The sequence below is a fragment of the Artemia sp. Qi Xiang Cuo genome, chromosome 13, assembly GCF_049724085.1.
Source record: "Artemia sp. Qi Xiang Cuo chromosome 13, ASM4972408v1, whole genome shotgun sequence".
In the NCBI taxonomy this organism is placed as follows: domain Eukaryota; kingdom Metazoa; phylum Arthropoda; class Branchiopoda; order Anostraca; family Artemiidae; genus Artemia; species Artemia sp. Qi Xiang Cuo.
In genome coordinates, this window is record NC_142806.1 from 60,710,013 (window position 1) to 60,733,428 (window position 23,416).

Consider the following 23,416-nt stretch of genomic DNA (forward strand, 5'->3'; position numbering starts at 1 on the left):
TATTAGACTTACATATTTAGTTGTAAAGCAACGTACTTTACTGATGTCAACAGATAGATCCCTAACCCATAATAATCAGAGTCATAAGACTTATTAATGATTTTATGAAGAAAAAACTTCATAAGGAAATTATCAAATAGGTTCTGATTCTGAGCACTAACCACTATGTCATGAGTGTAACTGCTAAGCTCGGATTGAACTACACTTAATAGACTTATGACCCAATCAGAACAATATTCTGCCAAACGAACCAATAGTTTTTTCGCACTTATTTGATAAATAAATTCCCACAGTACTAAGAAAAACATCACACTAAGTTTTAGACAATGTACCACTATGTTCGTCTAATACTTCTGCGAAATTCAGATCCATCTCATTAGCATTATAATTGTAAAAAGCCCGTATTTTTTCTGCTTTTCAAATCTGTCAATGCGTTTTGAAATATTCGTGGCTCTTTTGTTTTGTCAAAAAAAGAAAGAGAAACTATACAGAGTCCAAACTTGTATTATTGAAGTTAGTGGTCTTCTAAATTAATCATATGTTGCTGTGAAATTGTTATAAGAATATTTGGCTGATCAATAAAGGCGGTTTTTCTTTCTAGAGTTTGAAACGGAATTTTAAACTCAATTAGGGGAGTTTAATTTACATCGGAAGTGTATTTAGAACGAAATAAATTTTTCATATTTTAAGTATATATTATACACGGTACACTGATAGCCTGTGCTACAACATCATTTTCTGACAGACCTCCAGCTCCCCTTTTTCTTCTCCATTACTTTCCCCACCCTCTTCTGTAGACACTGCATCAGTTTCATCAGAGTCTTCAGCAAAAGTATCTTTACTTCCGGAGCTTCAAAACAAAGAAGACAAAGGCCGTCTGAATTATTTTCACCAGTTGGATCGACATCTTCGACCTTATCAAAGGATTCCAAGCAATCTTCTTAAGGGATGTCATTGGCTAAGTTTTGAGTGGACCAAAGTCAAAGAGCGCGTGTAATAGATCAATGAAGACAATGTTCAAAACATGAAGTTCAGGATAGTGCTCATAGCCCAGAGTCACAATGCGGAGCATCTTATCTGAAGTGAAAACTTCCTGATTGCAACTTGGATTGCTGGAAGGATGTTGGTGCTTGTATGAGAATGGTTAAGCCTCTTGAAATGTGAACCACTGTGGAGCTTATATTTCATATTCCTGGGGTAATAGGCAGTGACACCTATAAAACCAGATCCTTTTGCAGACCAGCAGTCACAAGTCAACCTGGCCTTAGTGGCAGACCTTAAAGCAGCCTTCTGCTTAACTTTTTTTTCTAACAGCAACATTTATGTGATGATAGATAGTTTCCCAGGATGGATCTTTCAAACCCACTGTTGTTTTTTAAATAAGATGTTTCATATCTGGCTTATCAAACACATAAAATTACAATTTGTTCTTAGGGCTTTGCAACAGAGCTTCGATAGAGCAGCTTGTTTTGATCGATTGGAAATAAGGAATTGTCGTTTGTCTCCTGGAAAGTATCTGTGCAACTTTACTGCTCAATTTACTGAATAATTTACATTAAGAAATAAGTTGTGTTGGAACTAAACTACACCTTTACCGTCCCCCTATTTACACACATACCTACTCTCATCTGACTTTTATGCCCTAATTCTGCCTAGCTGAAACAATATAGTAGTACTATTTTATATATTAGACACGCTGAGTTCCATCATTTTACTTACATTCCAATTCTAAAAATTGTATGAAGCGTAACCACGCTTCTTCACAATTTCAAATTATGATTTAAAACACTATTTTTAAGTTCAAAATTCTCGAATATTTCATTGTCGCATCACTAAAATAAAATTAGAAACAGAAGAAAAACAGGTGAAAAAAAACAGAAACAGGACAAAATAGCTATTATAAAAACAGAAGCAGAACAGGTAAATAAAAAACAAGTCATCTGTTTCGGTTGTTTCGTATTAACAGAACAGAAACAGGTACTTTGAAAACAGAACAGAAACAGAAAACAGAAATTTTCAAAATATACAGGCAGCAACTGACCCCCCTCGAAGTACCGCTCTTAATAGCGAATTGAAAGAACCCTGGCTTGAAAAGAGACTTTCCTGTCAAAAGTTACGAAAAAGTTACATTTGTGAGAGTTTTGACGTTACGAAATTTTAGTCTGTAGGCAACCCTGCTGAGATCAGGCGAACTTTTTGAATTCATCCAAACCATGCTACCAAGTTCAAACGTTTTTTCTTCTTCTTTCATGTTATGTATGGAAATTCAAACTGTTTGCTATTCTTTTCTTCGGTAAAATTCTACATTAGCTACTTTTGGCTATCTTGGAAAGGGGTTAGGTTAAGAAAATGAAACTTTCAGGGATGGGTCTACAGGCTAAAGTAAGCCCAGGGAAGGTATTTTGAAGTAGCCTATATAACTCCTTCTCCCTCTAGAGGAGCCTGAAATTTGCCTACATGACTGATATATACCTATTGAAATTTTGATAAAACAACATTTTACCTTAATTTTCAGTTATCAGTTTCTTTTTCTCTGGTTTTAGTTCTGGAAATGCAAATCCTTTTATTTGAGCAGAATTTTCAGCCATATGAATGTTTTTTTCTCAAAATTTAGGAAATGCTTTAGCCTACATAGGCTAGCCTATCTTTAAAACCTAAAAAATTGGGATTGAGCAAATTTGTGAAGTTGAAAAGAATTTTGTTGTACTTCATTTAAGCAAAGGAACTATTTTGTAAGGTTTCACTTTTATAACACACGTAATTTTAAAGGTCATCAAAGGTCTGGACCCTCTAGAGACAAAAGCAGTAGAGGTAGGTACTTCAAAATAGGCCCACCTTCCCAGGACATACTTTAGCCTGTAGACCCATCTGTATTCATTTTCATAATCTAACCCCTTTCCAAGATTGCCAAAAGTAGCTAAAGTAGAATTTTACCCATTCCTTCTGATTTATCATGCAGTAGGCCTAATTCATTTTCAGGCTGTAAACAAGGACAAAATGAAGGGAAATTTATCTTCTGCTTAGGCCTAATTTTAGTACAAATATTTTGGCTAGTGATAGGCTACCTCTGGTGATTATTTCAGAGCTATTTTTTACCCTATAAGACCTTCTTAATATTAAAATATATTGATTACAAAATAGCCTGTGAAAACTTGCCAAAGTCAGTGGGAATCAACTTTTTACTAATGACATTGATATGTTATTTAAACAATAAAAAGGTGAAATTTTATATGCTGTAGAGTCTTACATCAACATTTTTTTTGGCAAAACAAGCTAAAACTTAAATAGTTCTCACAGCTGAAATTAATAGAAAAATTTGAGCATAGAAAATTGTAAAAAAAGAAAATCCTAGAAATTGTCAAAATTTCAAAACTGTTTGTAACCAGGCAAACAGCCTAATCAAGAAATTACAGAGAAAGTTTAAGGGAAAACTGGCTGAGGATATTAAAGATAACCCAAAAACTTATGGTAAATTTCTAGGTGGCACTATAATTTAGCTAAGATGAAAGTGAATGTTATTTGATGCATTTTTTTATGCTCTTTCATAATTTAATAATCACTTCTGGGGCTAGTTGCATCTTGAGCCCTTGAAGGGGCCTGAAAGTATTTTATATAAACAATGAGAGAGCATAAAAAAACATCAAATGATGTGTTCACTTTCATCTTAGCTAAATTATGTGACCCACTGCAATGTTGCCATGAAATTTACCTACCCCCACCCCCCTAATGTGCAAATATATACCCTGAATTGTTTACAGCAAAGTCTCAAATCACAAAATTCAGCACTATTTTTGTCAATGCTTTTTGAAAAACTTGAAATGGTAGGAAGTTGGTTTATATTTGAGTTGCCTAATAAATAAGGTTTGAATTGTTATAAATCAGTACTTTTGGAATATATTACTCTTGAACAACTTATTTATAAATAACTCAACTAGTGTTGATAACTTCTTTGTGTGGTTACAAAAATGAAATACCTTTGGGGCCCTTTTAAGGGATCAAGATGCAACTAGCCCCAGAAGCAAGTATTGAATTATGAAAGAGCATAAGAAAGGCATTAAATGACATTTTCACATTCATCTTAGCTAAATTATAGTGCCACTTCAAAATTTACCAAACTTACTGGCTTTGTGACTCTCAAAATGTTACTGCAGATGTTCAGTGCATGACATACTGCACAATAGTCATTTGTGGCTGATCCTGAGCTGAAAGTTAATATTCTCAGCCAACATTTTTTCTCATCCCTTATATAATGTACTGCTTGAGGTGGAATCAATTGTAATTAATGTAAAAGTGGTTCTAAAGGAACTTTTATTCATCAAAACTAAAAAAATTTCTGATCTCATGCATTCGTTCTTGTATCCTGCATGAATGCCAAGCAGTCTCATCCCCACCACTTCCCTTACTGTTCAATTTATCACTAATGTTTCAGACCACCATTGGACTAAAAAACTACCTATATCACTTCCTTATTTGGGAAGAGTAGAAAGAACTTTATTGAAAAATATCAACCTAAAAGCATGACATATTGCTGTTACCCTGTATCTTGAAGCAAATAGTTTCTTGCACAGCTTGCAGCATAGTTTTTTTCATCTGGAAGATCTGTCAGTACTATTCTTCTGGAATTGTATAACTACATCTCTAAGTTGTTTGGTGCAGAGGTGCCAGCTGACATGATTCTGCTAAAGATTTTAAAGAATTTATCATTGTCACCTTTATATGTATAGTTCAGGATTTAGATCTATTTCTGAGAGTCTCTTTTACCTAACTATTTTCCAAGATAATTAAAAACTATTGTTTAGGATTTTGCCCGATGAACAGTTAGATCTTAAGACATGAGTATTTTTCTTTTCATTACATTGACAAACTTCAAAAGGTTTTCAGTTGCTAAAATATGATAGCCTCTTGGTCAAAAGGTGAAAAATTATCCATCCAAAATTTTGTCTCAACTTAAATTACCTTAAATCACACTTGCTAGTAATATAGACAGGTCTATTATACTCCAATCAGTGATGATAAAGATGCAGAACATCTATTCTATCCATTGTGTGAGCCATGGTTTAGTCATCCACTCATTGCCAAGATTGGCTTTGAAGCTGTCAATGGTTGGTGGTCTTGTCTTGCTTGGACTGGTCTAGAGGCTCATGATGCAATTAAAAAGGAATAGTATATTTTCCTTTGATTTGAATGTTTGTGGAACAGCTTTTCTTAATAACCTTGGGTCTTTAATGACTGGATAAGCTGGAACAAGTCTCTATTGTCAGAATTGTGCAACTCGTATGTCATCATCATGTGACCTTTTTATTGAAAGTAGCCTATTCTAGATTTGGCAGCTTGAGGCTCTGCATTTAGCATGCATACTCTTTGTTTTTGAGCTGATTTATGTATTTTGTTGTCTGTCTTAATACATATTTGAGGGCTATCTTATGTCTTTTATTAATTGATATAGCAACATACATTCCAAAATGTAATCTTGGTTTCACCAGGCTTTTGTAGAGTTTAGTTATTATACAAGTTATCTCCTTGTGATTTATTATTGTTGATAATATTATAATTTACTTGGAGGCTTAGCCCAGCACTTTGTTGTCTTCTACTAGATGTTAATTAAAAAAAAAAACTTTTTCCACAGAATAAGTTTTTCAAAAAAAAAGTAAAGAACTCCATTAAACCAAAAATGAACAAAAATAGAATAAAATAATCTACCAAGCATACAACTACCACAAATCAGTATCAATAAATAAATGAAACCAAAACAAACATAATTTGAAATAAATAGCAGAGCCAAACTCAAAACAAGCAGAAATTAATATGAGTAGGGTTCTAAACCCCATACTTTCTAAAAGCCAGAAAATAATTTGTAATCTATTGGCAAAACTTTAAATGAATTTAGTGAAAAAATTTATCTTGTCAGTTGAATATATAAATTATATGATGACATTTATTCTTTACGATCTTAATTAATTTTTGATTTTTTAAAGTTATAAAAGTGACTTCATTTAAAAGAATTTTTTTCCTCTCAAAATTTCTATTAGCTGTATTTTGGGACTATACAATGTGTTGGGGCAGGAGGGGGGTAGCTGCCCTTAGGTCACTTAAAAAGAGCACTAGAGCATCTGATTACCAATACAATGAGCCTCCTCCAAAGTTTATATGACCACACTTTCTATAAAAACCTTATATGTCCCCAGGGCATAATTTACAACCCTTGTCCTGAGTGCTGGGTTTTTGTTTTTTTTTATCCTCAAAAACATAATTTCCAGACCTTTCCGATATGCTGAACAAAATGGCTATCTCAAAATTTTGATTGTAAGTGTTTGGGGAAATGATGGGCCGGGAGGGGGGGAATTTGCCCACTGATCACTTTCAACTAATAAAAGAGGCCTAGTCCTCTTAATTTCCAATTGAATGAGCCCTTTTTGAAGCTTTTACAACAAACCTTTCTATAAAAACATTATATGCCCTAAAGGCATAACTTAGGACCCTTGTCCTGGGGGCTATGGGGGAAGAGTTGTCATCCTCAAAGACATAATTTCCAGACCTTTCAACTATGTTGAACAAAATGGCCATATCAACATGTTGATTGGAAATGTTTGGGGAAATGATGGGCATGGGGTGGGGGTGATTTTCCCTCTAATTACTTTCAACTATTAAAAAGGACAATTGCCCTCTCAATTTCCAATCAAATGACCTCTTTTTTAAGCTTTCTATAAAAACATTATATGTCCCCAGGGCATAACTTAGAATCTTAGCCCTAAGGGCTATTGGGGGTTGTCATACTCAAAAATATAATTTGTGGACCCTTCAACTATGTTCAACAAAATGGCTATAGCAAAATGTTGATTGGAAGTGTTTAGAAAAATGATGAGGGGGGGGGGGCATTTGCCCTCCTATTGCTTTTGACTATTAATAAGGGCACTAGCCATCTCAATTTCCAATTGAATAAGTCATTTTTGAGGTTTCTATGACAATGCATTCTATAAAGACCTTATATGCCCCCAGGCGTAACTTAAAACCTTAGCCCTGAGAGCTGTGGGTGGGGGGGGGTGTCATACTCAAAAACATAATTTCTGAACCCTTCAACTACGTTCAACAAAACGGTTACATCAAAATGTTGATTGGAAGTTTTTTGGTAAATGATGGGCATGGGGGGGCGCATTCACCCTCCAATCGCTTTTGACTTTAATAAGGGCCCTAGCCCTCTCAATTCCCAATTGAATGAGCCTTTTTTGAAGTTTCTACAACAACACTTTCTATAAAAACCTTATATGCCCCCAGGGCATAACTTAAAACCGTTGCCCTGGGGGCTGTGGGAGGTTTGTCATCCCTAAAGACATAATTTTTTACCTTTGAACTACGTTGAACAAAATGGGTGTCTCAAAATTTTGATTGAATGTGTTTGGGAAAATGGTGAGCATGAGAGCAGGTTAGTTGCCTTCCAATCACTTTCAACTACTAAAAAGGGCACTAGCCATTCTAATTTCTGATCAAATCAGCCCTTTTTGAAGTTTCTATGACAACACTTTCTGTAAAAACCTTATATGCCCCCAGGACATAACTTATAACCCTTGTCTAGGGAGTTCTGGGAGGGGGGTGTAATCCTCAAAGACCTAATTTCTAGAGCTTAGGCTATATTGAACAAAATAGTTATCTCAAAATTTTGATTGGATGTGTTTGTGGAAATGGTAGGTGTGAGAGGGAGGTTTGTGGCCCTCCAATCAATTTTGACTATTAAAAAGAGCACTAGCTCTCTCAATTTCCAATTGAATGAGCCCTTCTTTAAGTTTCTACAACACCACTTTCTGTAAAAACCTTATATGCCCCTGGGCATAATTTACAACCCTTACCCCAAGGGCTGTGGGAGGGGGGTGGTTGTCATCCTTAAAGACCTAATTTCTTTAACTGTAAACTTTGTTGAATAAAATGGATATCTCAAATTTTGATTGCATGTGTTTTGAGGGAATGGTGTGCTTGAGAGGGGGGTTAGTTGCCCTCCAATCACTTTCAAATATTAAAAAGGGTACTAGCCATTTCAATTTCCAATTGAATGAGCCTTTTTTTAAGTTTTTATGACAACGCTTTCTATAAAAACCTTATATGCCCCCAGAGCATAACTTGCAACCCTTGCCATGATTTCTATGGGGGTTCGTCATCCTCAATGACCTAATTTCCAGAACTTTCGACTACGTTGAACAAAATGGCTATCTCAAAATTTTGATTGGATCTGTCTTGGGAAATGGTGGACGTGAGAGGGGGGTTAGATTGCCCCTAAATCATTTTTGACTGTTAAAAAGGACACTAGCCCTTTGAATTTCCGATTGAATGAGCCCTTTTTGAAGTTTCTACAACAATGCTTTCAATAAAAAACTTTATATACCCCCAGGCCATAAATTACAACCCTTGCACTGAGGACTTTGGGGGGAGTGTCGTTCTCAAAGGCATTATTTGTAGATCTTCCAACTATGTTGAACAAAATGGCTGTATCCAAATTTTGATTGGATGTGTTTGGTGAACTGGTGGGCATGGAAGGGGTGTTAGTTGCCTTCCAATCACTTTTGACTATGAAAAAGGGCACAAGCCCTTCCTATTTCCAATCAAAAGAGCCCTTTTCCAAGTTTCTATGACAACTCCTCCAATATAAAGTGCCCTAAAAAATAGCAGCTGAAAAATTTTCAAACTTCTATCTGGCTTAGTAAAACTTAGATGTTAAGTAAATCAACATAAAAGGGGTTTTTAACAGAGGTAAAGTTGGCGTGAATCTTGTAGGCTATCTATTGAGATAGTATCTTCCTTGGTAACTTGTGCTTTGAGCAATGTGCTAGACCCTCAATTCCCAGCATGAAAAACATACTTTCACTTGTTTTGGAGGTTCAATTTTTAAGTTTGAGGTATTTCCAACATGGAAGGGCACTATGAGCTGAGTACAAAGGAAATCAAACTGATAAGTTGCTGAAGTTGATAACTTCAGTTCACAAATGACATTTACTCCCTTTTTTGCAGTATTATTGCTGTATGATCATTCTTCCTATTAATAAATGGATGAATGAATTATTTTATTGTCAAACAAACCAAAAGCAGATAGAGTGCACAAAAACAAACATATATAAACTATGTAACAGTATGGTTTTGATATCTTTAATAGAGCAGATGTTTCAAATTAGCTTTCCTCTTGCATAGTTGGCAAGCTAATTGATAGAATCAAAAATATTAAAATCCTATTAAGAATTATTTGGCAAAAGAAGATTCATAACAATTTAATAAGAGCATTAATTCGAAATTTAATTATATCTTAAATTAGATCTTGGGAAGGTGAGGCTTAGCCAGAAACAAGCAGGATAGGGTCACTTTCTCTCTTAGATTGTCTATGGCATATAAAAGAAATTATGATATATAAGAAGTATGAAATATGTATATATAATATATATATATATATATATATATATATATTTACATATATTTTTTTTTAAATATATATATTTTATATATAAATATTTATATATATATTTTTATGGGGATTGACCGATATTTTATGGTGATGAACATTGTAACTGAACCCCCATGTAACTGAACCCCCATATAACCAAACCCCCATGCAGCTAAACCCTCATGTTACTGAACCCCCTTTAACTGAACCCTTGTGCAACTCAACCCCTGTGTAACTGAACCCCCCATGTAACTGAACCCCCCATATAACCAAACCCCCTGTGCAACTGAACCCTCGTGCTACTGAACCCTCATGCAACTCAACCCCATTTAACTAAACCCCAGTGTAACTGAACCCCCATGTAACTGTAACTGTGTGTTAACAGAACACAACTGATGAGCAAAAACTGATGAAAGAGAGGGGTAATACCGAACTCTCAGCTACCATTCTTGGGAGACATCTGATAGTTTAAAAGTGACCATGAAATTCCTGTATTGTTTTAAAGTCACTTTTCTGTGAATAGGCAGCGTGGCGGCAGAGTGCACCTGGCAATGATAAATCACATCAGTCCAGTTTTTGTTTGGAAAAAATTACTCTGTGATAATTTATTGCTCCTGCTAGCATTATGCACTTCTAGGTCCGGGCCTAGGGACCTAGTGGTAAATCAAGGCCTGAGGGTGCACATGTTTCCTTTTGGTGAATTGACTTTCCCTTTAAGCACTCTCTGAAAGTTCCAACTTAATACACAAATCTCTTTTTGAGATATGCCATTTCGAAAATCTGCATGCACATAGTGTCTTTTGATTTTGTTCAAGTTCCACCTCAAATACCTCATTCTGTCAAATGTTCAACTTGATATGCGTAGCCTTAATAGTACTAGTTTAATAGTAGCAGAGGTTGTAGTAGGAACAGTAGAAGTAATAATAGTGTTGAATTAGTAGTAGTAGTAGCATTATTAATAGCAGTAGTAGCAGGTAGATGCCCCAGAAGTTTCATCTTGATATGCTAAACTGTTCCAAAAAAAATTGCTGATACATTTGTATCAGCAATCTGTATGTTATTGCAAGTTACCAATTGTTAAAATTTAAGGTTTTTATAGAAGGGATGATTGTAAAAACTTTGAAGGAGGCTCATTCGACTGGAAATTTAAAGTTCAAGTTCAATTTCGAATAATCAAAGGTATTATTCCTATTTTATATTTACTGAAAACCAATTTTATTACAAATATTTTCACAGGACAATCAGCCTTTCCCTCTTAACCGATATCCCCCCCCCCTAATACATCCGATCAAAATAAACATTTTGTTCAAAATAGTCTGAAGATCAAATAGCTCTGCCTTTGGGGCTAGCAAACCCAGCAGCACCATCTAGGGCAAGAGCTATAATTTAAGATAGTTGCTCCTTGCTAACACATTAGGTTTATGTCGGAACAATTTGTGTATGAAATTTGGGGGTGGGGGCCCATTTGATTGGAAATCAAAATTTCCAGTGCACTTTTTCAGAGTTAAAAGTGATCGGAGGGCTTCCACCCCACCCCATTTTTCCCCCAAATACATCCGATCTGAATTTTGGGACGGCCATTTTATTTAAAATAGTTTAAAGGTTAAATAACTATACCATAGTTAAATAACTATGGTTCATAACCCTATTTTGTTTTACCCAATGAAAGTATGGTGGTTGAGTTGCTCGAGGGTTCAGTAGCACAAGGGTTCAGAATATAATCTTCAGCCTTGACTTTCTTGGTGTCAAATTGGAAGTTGCTGATATGGGGCTTGTCTTCAATGTTCATACTGAAGTCTGAAGAGTTGTTGTATACAGGCCCTTCTACATCAGATTCATCACTGCAACTACAACTCTTGTTACAAGAAACATACTTTTTGCTTTTTAGCCTTTTCACTTCTCTGACTTTCCTCCTTTCCAGGACTAAGGCTTTCTGGGCAGATAGAGCTTTTATCCCAGCAGTAATGCATTCTTTCACAGGGGTGTCAGTTAGCACTTCTGACTTTTTCATGTTTTTTTTCTGTTTATTTTTTGTGATAAGCTTTTTGTCTCAAAGGAGTTTGCATGGACAATTTTTTTTGACAAATCGTGTGCTGACCTTTGCTTCTCATTTAGAGACAGAACCTATGCTGTGTCCATTTTGGGGTCTATGTTAAAGAAGGAGTCTAAATGTCACAGAGGACTTGCACTGAGCATAGAAACTTCCCTGGTAAGTGCTTCACTAGATGTGGTCGGCAATTTGTCTGAGACGTCGAGAGGAAGTCATAATCCTTGAAGAGATCTCTGTTGGTGGGGTAAACCCCACTTGCTCTGAATTCATGTATTATATTATCAAGAAGAAAAGCCTTAGGGTATGGTTTCCCCAGCAGCTCAGCAATGTTATACACTGATATAGTTTTAAATTTATGGGCAGTCATAAAACTTGTGACTTCCTGGTTGTAGTAGGCTTTAAGAGGCCTGATGACTATCCTTTCTAGAGGCTGTAGTTTGTGAGCAGTGACAGTTAAAAGTACAACGCCATTATTTTTAGCTAGATCAAGCAATGCAATGGCGTATCAGCTTATCTGGTTGTCTATTTTCAGAAGTACAGGTGACCATTTGGTGGGTTTGACTTGATTAATAAAACGCTGCAAGTAAAGCAAAGAATGAGAGGCAGTTATCCAGGCAGAAGTATTTTCTAAGCCAGTCATGATGGATCCTGGTGAAGCTGCCTTTACTAAAATCTCTGGACACTGTTTTCCAGGGAAAAATAAGTAGAGGAGGGACTGTATTCTCATTGCATTAACACCAGTACAAATCGTGGTCAGCTGACTTCCTTCTGCTGACGTGACTATTAGAGAGGGAGGGGCGAATTTGAAGGTTTTTGATGATTATCTCTTATGTTGGGGAAATCTCCAATTCTATTAGAGAAACCTGGCAGGATTTCTGCTTGTTGACTCTGGCAGTTTACAAAACCATCAGGGTTCTCTTACAAGTGAACTTTCCTTGGGGTACAAAATTGCCACACTATTTGGCCCCAGACACCTTAAAGATTAAACCTCCCCAATTCCCTTTCCTTCTCTTTCTGTGTATAGGATTCTCTTCCTATGTCAAATATAATCTCAGCCTCTCTGTAGGCTTCCAGACTCCACCTAGGCTAATCAAAAATTTTTGTCAAGGAAATGTCATTGAGAAATTAAGAAAAGCTAAATTATGTAATCCTTTACTTACTTCACTTCTCTTCAACTGAAAGTGAATATTTGTCCAAGTCTCAGACAATTAGCCAAATTCTCTCAAAATTGTTTATTTGTCACATAGGAAGAATCTTAAAAGGGCTGGTAGCTATCAAGTTGTACATACAGTTAAAGCAGGTAATGGGAAAGCTGGAATGTGGAAGATTCGTATTCTAACCTAGCCACATTATAATGTAACTGTGTTTCTCTGTTTCTCTTGGGGATTAGATTAGGAGAAAACTAATATCACAACTTCATAATGGTTGTGACTGCCCGGCTACCAATCAATGTTGTTCTCCCAGAAAATCAAATGGTGTTTTTTTTAGTTGTAGTATAGTGATCAATGAGTATCAACCATGCAGTTGGGTATGCATTATTTTCATAACACTAATGACATTGAACTGTACAGCTTCATCCATAAAGTAACAGCAGTAAGCTATATACAGTATACTACTTTACTAGCACTATTACAGTAAATATGATATAGTACTTTTGATAAAATGGTAAATATAAAATTCTGGAGTATGATATTTATGGCTAGTATATGGCTTGGCACTGAATTAGTTTACATTATTAATTGTAATTCAGAAAACTATTGATAGTTCTAACTGCGAGCTGCACTAAGCTACATTTGTTACTGTTCTGCAAATTTTACATATAAAAATACTTTTTGCTCAAAGAAAAGCTGTCGAAACACTAGCTCTGCTGCTAAAGTGTTAGCAGCTTTTAGAATTCTGCTACTGGCAGGTTTGGACGTTTTTCCATACCTATTTGTGATTCTAACAAGTTTGTTGTTTGATAAAGGATTTTATGTCTTTTGTGGGCTATCCCTGTTGTTTTTTCTTGAGCATTGTTTGGGGGGCTGTAAACAGAAGAATTCGTATTTAACAACCTACTTTGAATTGTGAACCCTTTTACAGTCAGTGGCTGATCATGAACTTGAAGGGAAGGGGGAGATCAGTGATTACCGTTTGTTTGCTGGAAATATTCTCAATTTGACTAACTTTTCACGAAATTATGTTTTAATTTTGTTTAATTTTTTACAGGGTTCATCTACCATGAATTACATTGAAGTGTAAAATTGATCCTGAAGTTTCTGTATTAGACTACAAATATGTTCAATAGCTGTAAATCTATTCTAATAAGGTTTTGTCTACCAACAAGGAATTTTTCTGCATGCAAACATATTTCAAGAAAACCATCTTTGTTAAAAGAAGTACGATTGGCATCGTGTAACTATAGTTATTCCAGGCAATATTTCCAAAGTACTTTATATTTTAGTCACTTCTATAGAAAAGAGAATTGTGTTTCATATGCTTTTACATGGCAACAGTGTTTTCTGCGTCATTATAGTACTGATCCAAAGAAAGGCCTTAGAGAAGCTGCAAAAGAGAAATCTAGTGAAATTGTTGATGAATCCAAGTTAACAACATTTCAGAAATTTAAGAAAATGTATAAAGAATATTGGTATGTTGTGATACCCGTGCATGGTGTTACTTCAGCTGTCTGGTTTGGAAGCTTCTTTTATGCAGCACAATGGTATGTATAGCCCATAAAGCTATAGCCCATATAGCCCAATAGCCCATAAAGCACAATGGTATGTATAGCCATCTTAAAAATTGGCATAACTCTATGTTAACACCAAAATCTGACCGTCAAAGTTTGTGGAGTCTGTTCAACATTCTTTGTTTTTATTTCTGTAGTGTAGGCTGCAGAATTGATATATTTCTTTTATTACCTGACTCCTATTTCCTAGTTTACTTCTTCACAAGTTTACTTTATTTTCTACATATATTTTTCTATCAATAATTATAAAACTTGCTACAAATTTCCTGTTGCAAGATTCTTGCTGTAACTACAAATTTGAGGTGTTCTGAAAAATCTAGTGTACAGATATAAAGAGGTATGGAATCTATGTCAAGTCCGATTTTTTTTTATGCATAGCCTATATTTTCAGTTTATGAATAAGTCATAAATTCACAAGATCATTAATTTATTCTGTTGTGATACTACATTAGTAAGATCAGACATATCAAAAAAGACAATGAATGGGGGGGGGGGGGAGTAAGTTTGAAGATTTTTTTTTCAGGGTGAAAGGATCTGCTTAGGTTTGAGAGAAGGGGGTCATTTGTTCGTTGTTTTTTTAAAGAAAATGCCATTGTTCTAAAGGTCGCAAAATTTTACACTTTGTGTATTTTGGGTCTTCTAGAAGGGGAAAGGGTTTCAGATCTCTGTTAGATATATTCTTCTCCATTTTTTTTTCAAATTCAAAATGAAGGCAACCATTATTGGCCTGTGAGTGCTAATAGAAAGACCTTGGCGAAACTAGCCCATGATAATGCAGACTTTTCATGTCAAGTAGAGAATAAACTTTTGCTATAGGTGAAAATGGTTAACATTTGAAATCCGGCAATTGTTACTGGAGCTCTTTCGAGTCTTGTAGTAAAATGACATGAACACTATTGTCAACTTTCCCCAGGAGGAGATAAATACGTGTGAAAAAAAGATCCTCGTCTGATATTTTCTTAGATATTTAGCTGTCAAGGCAAATTGTGGCACCCTGTATATTCATATCATGGTCTGAAATAACTCGAATATGTAGGCTAGTGGGGTGGAAACATATTGATAAATAGCAGGACCTGAACTTTTTCAACATGTAGATTATAATAATAATATCAATGTTAATGATGTAATAATTAACCTATAAAATATATAGTATATATTAAATAGTGGCAAGAACATAATTCCTGCATATCAGTACTAATTGAGACCAGTTTGTGTTTGTTTTCATTTTTGCAATCTAAATCATTGTAATGATTAGGATCAATTAATTAAATAGTCAAACAGAATTGAAATAATCTAATAATCATAATTTTGAAAATTGAAGATACATAAAATGTGGATCAGATAAAAGAAATAAAAAAAGTCCAGGTCATTTTAAAATACCCACTTCCCAGACATCGTACAGGCAGTGGCGGTTTTAGGCCTTTGAATGGAGGGGGACAGCTGCCCCTCCCAGTTCTCTGACATATGTCATTAAATTCCTATTATTTTATATTTTTACACTCCAATTGTATACCTTGCCCCCCCTCACCAGATTATGAGGCCTAAAACCGCTACAGCATAAAGGATTTGGGATAAGAAATTGACAAAAGAGCTCATTTGTTGCTGGAGAAAATAATAAATAAGATCCCCATCATAGATAAACTGCGCCTTGCTCTTTGTAAAGTTCACTATTGCAAGGTACTTTGGAAGAAAAAAAAACATTATTTCAATAAGAATTCTGGAGTTGAACTCAGTGGCGTCTGTCATGGTAATGGAGAGGGTGGTATGTATTTTTAAAATATAAGGAGTGGCATTTTGTTTTATTTTTTAATTTTTCCAGTGATAATACAAAAAAACTATTTTTCAATGACAACACCAAACCAAGCTGTAATACCAAACTTGAGTGTTTTTTAAAATCTAGATGAGGCAAATGCTCATCCCTTCTGATTAATATCACTGATTGAACTACTGAACTAGGCCTAAAATCAGGTGGCCGAGCTATCTTACTCTCAAGCAGCATTAATCCAGATTTAAATTGTCACTAGAAATCATAAAGATTATTGCTGGAAACACCAATTTCAAATTAAGGCCTTATTCTCAGATTCATTTTTTACAAAGTTTTCCTCCCTAGGGTGCCAGACTGGCTGGAAAGGGATGAAAATAATCTTATCAGGCTTGGCCAGTTAATTCACCTTTCCAGTTACTTAATTAAGTGCGCTTGTGTTCCATTTCTACATTGTGTAACTCCAGTTTTGGAATTCTCACTTTTAGTCAAATTTTACTTTAAAAAAGTAATCAAAAGTTAGCCTACTTTCTATTAACTTACTATTAGGTAATAAGTATTTTTTTTAAGTTGTACTTCAAACCATGTACTCAGACTAATATTGTGGCTCTTTGCTTATGTAGAATTTAAGGAAACTAACTATGTCACAAGGCAAAACCTCCTTAAGCCACTTTCCAAGTCACTACCAGAAGTTGACTCCCTTGTAACTTGATTTAATTTTAGAGATATATTAAGTCATTGGCCCCTTAGTTAATGCGTCTCTGTGTTTTCATAGCAAAGTTTCAGTATTATTTTAATGGAAAACCCAAAAATTCAATCTATTTTTATGAGCTTTTTTTAACCATGTTCTTCAAGTATCCCAACTTTGGAAGCTGCTGTCATATATATATAGTATATATATATATATATATATATATATATATATATATATATATATATATATATATATATATATATATATATATATATATATATATATATATATATATATATATATATATATATATATATATATATATATATATATATATATTATACTTTCTTCCCACGCCGGCTGGCGCATATGGCGACAAAGGTGCCTCTCCATGCTGATATCTCTTGTGCGTTTGACCGAAGTTCTTCGAGCGACGATCTCAAAAGCGCGGCGTCCTTCTTAAGGCAAGCAAGACGAAAAGGTTCATTTGCTGTCAAAAATCGTTTCCGGGGACAGTCAGTAGTCGTTACCAGAGAAATCAAATTAGGTCCGAGGTTTTTCGTTGTCGTTTCGAAAATCATCTAAAATTTTTACAGGGATAGGGGATTAGCGTATCGCCCAACCCTCCTCCTTTCCTGGCTTGGGACAGGCTGCTCACCGAGCCCCGAAAGGCAACGGTCCTAATATATATATATATATATATATATATATATTATGTAGTACTCCACCTTCCATACAATCTTTGCTTCACAATAGTTTTGAGTAATTCCTTTGAATGATATTTGGTTTCCTTTATTTGCAGTGGTGTTGACATTGTTCCTTTATTGGAATGGATGAATGTCCCAGAGAGGTTTATTACTACGCTAAAAGGATCTGTTGGTCATGCAGCTGTTGCTTATGCAATGTATAAAGTCGCAACACCCCTTCGATATGGGGTTACATTGGGTAAGTTTTCATATTCTAAGTGCTATCAGAAAATAGCTGGAATTTTCGAACTGAAAAAATGAGTGAAGGATTTTTGTTTTAATTATGTATATTTGAAAGATGCACTCTTAATCTTGTAGACTTTGGTCTGCTAATAAAGCTATACGCCAAGCTTAGGCACTTACGCTAGGATTTTTCGGGGGGGGGGGTCAAATAAAGAATTAAATTTAATTTGATAAATTGAGTAAGAAGAACCCAAAAATTTTCCCTGTATTTTTACGGCCAAGTTGGGGAAATATTTCGAGAGGGCATGGGGATTCAAAACGGGTACTTTGCTCCCCCCTTGGATACGGTGCTGTCTATCAGGGTAGGTCTGGTGACACTTTAAATCTTAGAAGAAAATGTAGTTATTCCCTCTAGAAATTCAAAAGAGGTCAAAAGATTTTTTCATTTATTATAACATTTAAAACATATAAGAAAACTCACTTATTTGTCGGAAACATCAAACACTACAACAGTAAAAATGGTAAGCTTTTTCAAAGTTGCAAAGTTCATCCCTACCTTATCAAGTCTAGATGTTAGCCCCTCCCCCTCGTCGCTGCTAGATGACATGGTGTAGTTTTCTGATGATCTTCAAATGCTTCAAAAAGTTGGAAGGGTAAAGTTGCTTCAGTGACAGCCGTGGTTCCACTTTCAGTTCGCCACAAAACGCCAACAATGATCCCATAATCGTTTCTGAATTATATTTGCTAAATTCCCTAGGTTATGTGTTGGGCTAGTTTATTAAAGCCAGCAAAAAGCTTGGAATTTCAGCCCTGAAAGGGCTAATTTCATTAGAGAACTTGAGTAGGCTGTAAAATCCTTGTCCTGCTTTGAGTTTTTCCATGCACTAAATATAAATCTGATCTTTTTTCTTCTTATTTAAATGTTTTCTTAAAATGTCGATTCAGTCCAAACTCAAACATTTTACTAACCTCTAAAGTCGGTAATATAAAAGATTTCAAGTATAAGCAGAACGGCTACAAATTTAAATCTGTGACCGTTACGTTTTGAGAAGAAATGGAGAATTTTTCTTCGGAAAAAGACCAGCTAGTGGATATGTTTTGTAAGCGTCGTTACTATCGTGAAATTTTCTCTTAGTTGTGTATTTGTGTGATTGTTTTTGGTCAGTGTTCTTGCATTTAGTACTCTCGTATTTCATTTTAATTACATTCATTTGCATTCGTTTTTCATTTATTTTTCATTTTGTTATTCCGTTTTGTACTGAGGGTCGAAATAAGTTATTATTATTATTATATCTTATGTTAGTATTCTGTGTTACTTACGATTTCTCAGTCGGTGTTCCTGTAATTAGTACTTGGTGCATTCCATTTTGTACATAGGAATGAAGAAAATTTTCATAAAAACCTTATCTTATTGTTCTGTAATAATTAATTATTTTAGTTATTGATGCCTAACTATGACATTCTGTTATTAAGTTATGTAGTTCATTTGGAGTTAAATTTTTAACCAGGCACGCCTAAATTTAGCATTTTGGTATAAAAAAGTAAATGTTGCTTTTTTCTTTCATTAATAAAATTAGAAATCACTAGTTGAATTTTTGGAGAATTTTTGGACATTCTGTTATTATGTTATTTAGTTCTTTTGGAGTTGAATTTTTAACCAGGCATGCCTAAATTTAGCATTTTGGCATAAAAAATTAAAATGTTGCTTTTTCTTTCATTAATAAAATTAGAAATCACTAGTTGAATTTTTGGAGAATTTTTGGGCATTCTGTTATTATGTTATTTAGTTCTTTTGGAGTTGAATTTTTAACCAGGCACGCCTAAATTTAGCAATTTGGCATAAAAAAGTGAAATGTTGCTTTTTTCTATCATTAATAAAATTAGAAATCACTAAAAATGCAAGGTGGCACTTGTATACTACAACTGAAAGTTCATTGCAGCACCAAGTGGCCTGTGGCCAACACAGCTGCGCACACTTCTCCTCCATCCCAATCTATACTAAGCTTCAGTCTGTAGCCCCGTCCCACTAACTTCCTTTAAATCTTGTATTGCCACCCCTTCTCGTTCTAGTCAGGGACAGCCGTTTCGTTCGGTCCCAGATAGATGCCAAAAAGAGCAATCTATCTTCCTACATGTGCAAAATGCAGCCAAGCCATCTTAATCTTTCTTTCAGTCTCTTTTAGTCTTTCTTTATATCCCTAGCTGACTAAATTCATGTATATCATAGCGTGATAAACTGTAACAACTGTTACAGTTTACAGTGATTGTGACAACTGTACTAAAATAAATTAAAAGTTTCTGTAAGCATGAGCAGTATATAGAAGCTTATGTTATTATGAAAAAAATGAGTTAAAATATATTTTGCTTTCAGGGGATAGGGGGTTGGAGCCCAAGATGTTCGTTTTGGGCTCTTCAATTGTAAATAATGAATGTATGAATCTGATATCAACAAGGTGTAATGTTACAACCCTTCTACTAAGTTGCACCTCGGAAGGTCCTGTTTTATTTAGGCTATTTGCATAGTTTGGGGCCCTTAACCCTGAGGCTGTACTTATCTTGTCGAGACAAGTACAAATCAAAAAATTAAATCCTACGCTATTATTGAGCTTAATTGTCGGTACTAATGTTTCTAGTCATAAAACCACATTTTTCGTATAGTTTACATTATGAAATAGATCGTCCTTGTCTGCCAACCATCTAGGGCCAAACGAAAAGTAGGTCGTCCTCGAATCGGATGGGATGAGATCGTAAGGAAGGATTTGAGGGAAATTTGAACTTCTTAGGAGGGTGTAAAGAGCGAGGCTTTAAATAGATCTGGTGGAGAGGAGCGTGCGCAGCTGTGTTGCCATCAGGGGGCTTGGTGCTGCAGTGAGTTGTTAGTAGTAGTAGTTACATTTCTTAGGTTTGGACGGTAAAGTTACACAAATTTACCGCCAAACCTCCTGGGGATGCATGTCAATAGAAAAATTATGTAATGAAATATTTTGGCATAAGAATGTGTCAGTAGCAAAGAAAGAGAAAACGTATCATGGACATATAAAAAAATTTAACATTATCCACACGTAGCATTTTTCTTTGCAAGACAAAAATTAATATTTGACCCTCAATGTTTGCGTTAAATTAATTGCATTTTAATAATTTTAATTTGTTAACTTGATGCGTTTCAACTGTAGGATAAGCTTGATGGAATTGATGGCTTGTAGGATGGAGGTGATTGTATAGGGTTTGAGATAATTGAGGATTGGTTTGAATGGACGTTGGGTTAAATGGTGGTTAAGTAGCAGGGGATTGAATTAAATGGAGGTCGTAATACATGCACAAAGGAGGAGGGGTTGTAGCAGCGTTGGCCTCTAGCAGTCTCGTGTTGAAGTGGGTTGTTAATAGTAGAAGCATCTTATTACCAAGTCATTTTTTGCAGTACTCCTTTCCCATTAGTAGTATTGGAAGCCATAACTGACTGTATGGGGGGGAGGGTCCCTCCTTGAGGTGGAACTGAATGACCCCCTATGAAAGAGAAAAGTTGAAGCACAGTGATCTAAAAATGCATAATTTTTAAATTAGTTCTCCTCTTTAGGGAAAATGTGTTTAATCCCCGCCTCCCTCCCCCTAAGGGTGAACCTGGGAGAACCTACGAGTGATAGTACTAATAGTAATATAAAAAAGTGATAAAATGTACGACAAATTATTACTGACAGAATTTGTGACAATTTTTTATAATTCTTTTATATAATTTTTTTTATAGAATTCTTATAAGCAGATATCGAGTTACGTTTCTCGTTATAGGTGGCACCACTATTTCAATCAACTATCTAAAGCGATGGGGCTACATCAAACCAGTACCTACCGCCAAGCAGTTCAAAGAAATGTATGATGAAAAGAAAATTGCCTTAAGAAAGAAGCGAGAAGAGATACAAACAAGAATTCGTGCTCAGCGATTAAAACTTAGAAGGAAAATCAGAAGGCGACCTAAAACGAAACATGAAAGTGGTAATGGTAAACCTTATGACCAAAGTAATCACAAACATTGAAAATGTCTTTTACAGCTAGATCTGGAAGCCGACATATGAGTTAAATTTGTATTTCAATTGACTGAAACGTGAATCAAATAAATAAACTTTGAGGAAATAATATCAACAATAAAAAACATAATTTTCAACTTCTCCATTATCCAAGAAGACACGGGCTTGGGTTTACTTATGGCAAATTTTTCTTTAAAAAATTCATTTGCATACACTAAATGAGTATTAGATGAACTAAGATGAAGATGGTGCAGTAGTAGGCATTAAGTTGCAGATGATGTATCTTAGTAAGTGCAGTAAGGAACTTAGTAAGTTCACTCACTCACAAACCAAGTGTTAGGTGATGACAAAACTCTAGATGAACAATTGCTTATTCGACTCTGAAACAATTAATCAATTCGGTGTCATGGAGCACTGATTGGAACTAGATACACTTAATTTTCTTAAAACTTGGCGAAAAGAAACAGCTACATTTTAAGACCAGACTGGCTGTACATGATGTTCGACAAAAAACGAAGCACAAAAAAAAAAGAAAAAAATCTAAGAAACCAAAGAACGGATATTTTCCGCCAGTGAAATGAAGTTAGCGTTGTCCAACTTCATCCAATCCAAGCAAATTCAGTCCCAGATTTTGCATACAAGTCCATTGGACATTGTCAGTCGCGCGTCAACCCAAAATCAGTCCAATCTTTCATCCTTTAATTCTATGCCTATCTACCTTAGTTCTGCCCGACATATGGACGTATGATAGATAGACTTATCTATCAACAAATGAAATGACATCATTTTTATACAATCCTAAAAAGGACTTATCCCAGATTTGCCTCTCACTCACTCGGACTATCTGTCTTGGCTTTTTCTACTATTAGCCATGTCTTGATGCCTGCAATATACTTGATTTTAATTCAAAATCAACGGCCCATACACAACTGTGTGTGGGCCATTGAATAAGTGATTTTAAACACGAAAAGACAAAGCAGATGTTTCGTCAAAGATCTTCGCTAAGCCAACAGTTTAAAAAAAATGAGGAAGGAAAAAGAGGTATATATGAACCAAAATAGTAAACTTTTGAAGCAAATTATACCCGAGCGGGGAAATTATCTGTGTCAATGTAGTTTACTTCAAATGTTAATTTTTTTTAATATGTACCTTTTTTCCCTTCCCTTTCCTTATTTTTATTTTTAATACTGAGGATGGATAAGCGGAGATCTTTCCTGAAACAACTGTTTTGTCTTTTCCTTTACTGGCGGAAAATTACTGTTGTTTGGTTTCTTAATTTTTTTTTTCATATTTTTCGTTTTTGTCAAACGCAAAAGAAATAGATTTTCTTAGATTTGGTATGCACAAATAGATTTGTATAGAATTGATCTGCCCAGCATCCAGGAGGTCTTAGGTGCATGTCCCACGCATTGGCAGATTTTTTACAAGATACAAACAACGAAATAGCTGCAAGCTAAGCATACTTCTTCTTTTTGGATTAATATAGACACGTGTATAACCACATCACCGAAATTTAATTCCGAACCCTGCACTGCAGCTGAATTCGAAACCTCAGTCCCGTATTACCAAGCTGAGATCAATCCTACTGCGCCACTACAAAACTAAATGCCGAAAATGTATTCAATGCTGATAAAGCTCATTTTTGCTGTTTCAACTCTAGAATTGAATAATAAATAACTGATTAAATTCTCAGTCTCGACTGTCACCTTAGCCAGAGTGGACCCAGCTCCAAATAGCTACCTTGAAAAATCTGGGGGAAGAACACAGGAAGCGTCAGATGATTTAACCACAACCACGTATACACTCCTGGCCGAAG

The 23,416-nt window shown here is 35.1% G+C and overlaps 1 protein-coding gene across 4 annotated transcripts; it reads left to right on the forward strand.

Moving 5' to 3' along the window:
• Positions 1–2,187: 2,187 nt before the first annotated feature.
• LOC148945503 (mitochondrial inner membrane scaffold 1-like) lies at positions 2,188–21,875 on the forward strand. 4 transcript variants are annotated; one of them, XM_089098730.1, is made up of 4 exons: positions 2,188–2,256; positions 13,677–14,169; positions 17,455–17,597; positions 21,365–21,871. In XM_089098730.1, the coding sequence occupies exons 2-4, from the start codon at positions 13,745–13,747 to the stop codon at positions 21,607–21,609; spliced, it is 813 nt and encodes a 270-aa protein (XP_088954856.1). In that variant the 5' UTR covers positions 2,188–2,256; positions 13,677–13,744; the 3' UTR covers positions 21,610–21,871. The 4 variants fall into 4 exon arrangements, with proteins under 4 accessions (XP_088954856.1, XP_088954857.1, XP_088954859.1 ...); XM_089098731.1 differs by having other exon boundaries at positions 2,197–2,293; positions 21,365–21,874; XM_089098733.1 differs by lacking the exon at positions 2,188–2,256 and adding an exon at positions 2,708–2,732 and having other exon boundaries at positions 21,365–21,875.
• The last annotated feature ends 1,541 nt before the right edge of the window (positions 21,876–23,416 follow it).

Coding starts and splice junctions, on each gene's coding strand:
- LOC148945503 (XM_089098730.1), top strand. CDS start 13,745: ATGTTCAATAGCTGTAAATCTATTCTAATAAGGTTTTGTCTACCAACA. Junction 14,170..17,454: donor TTCTTTTATGCAGCACAATG/GTATGTATAGCC, acceptor CTTTATTTGCAG/TGGTGTTGACATTGTTCCTT. Junction 17,598..21,364: donor TCGATATGGGGTTACATTGG/GTAAGTTTTCAT, acceptor TTCTCGTTATAG/GTGGCACCACTATTTCAATC.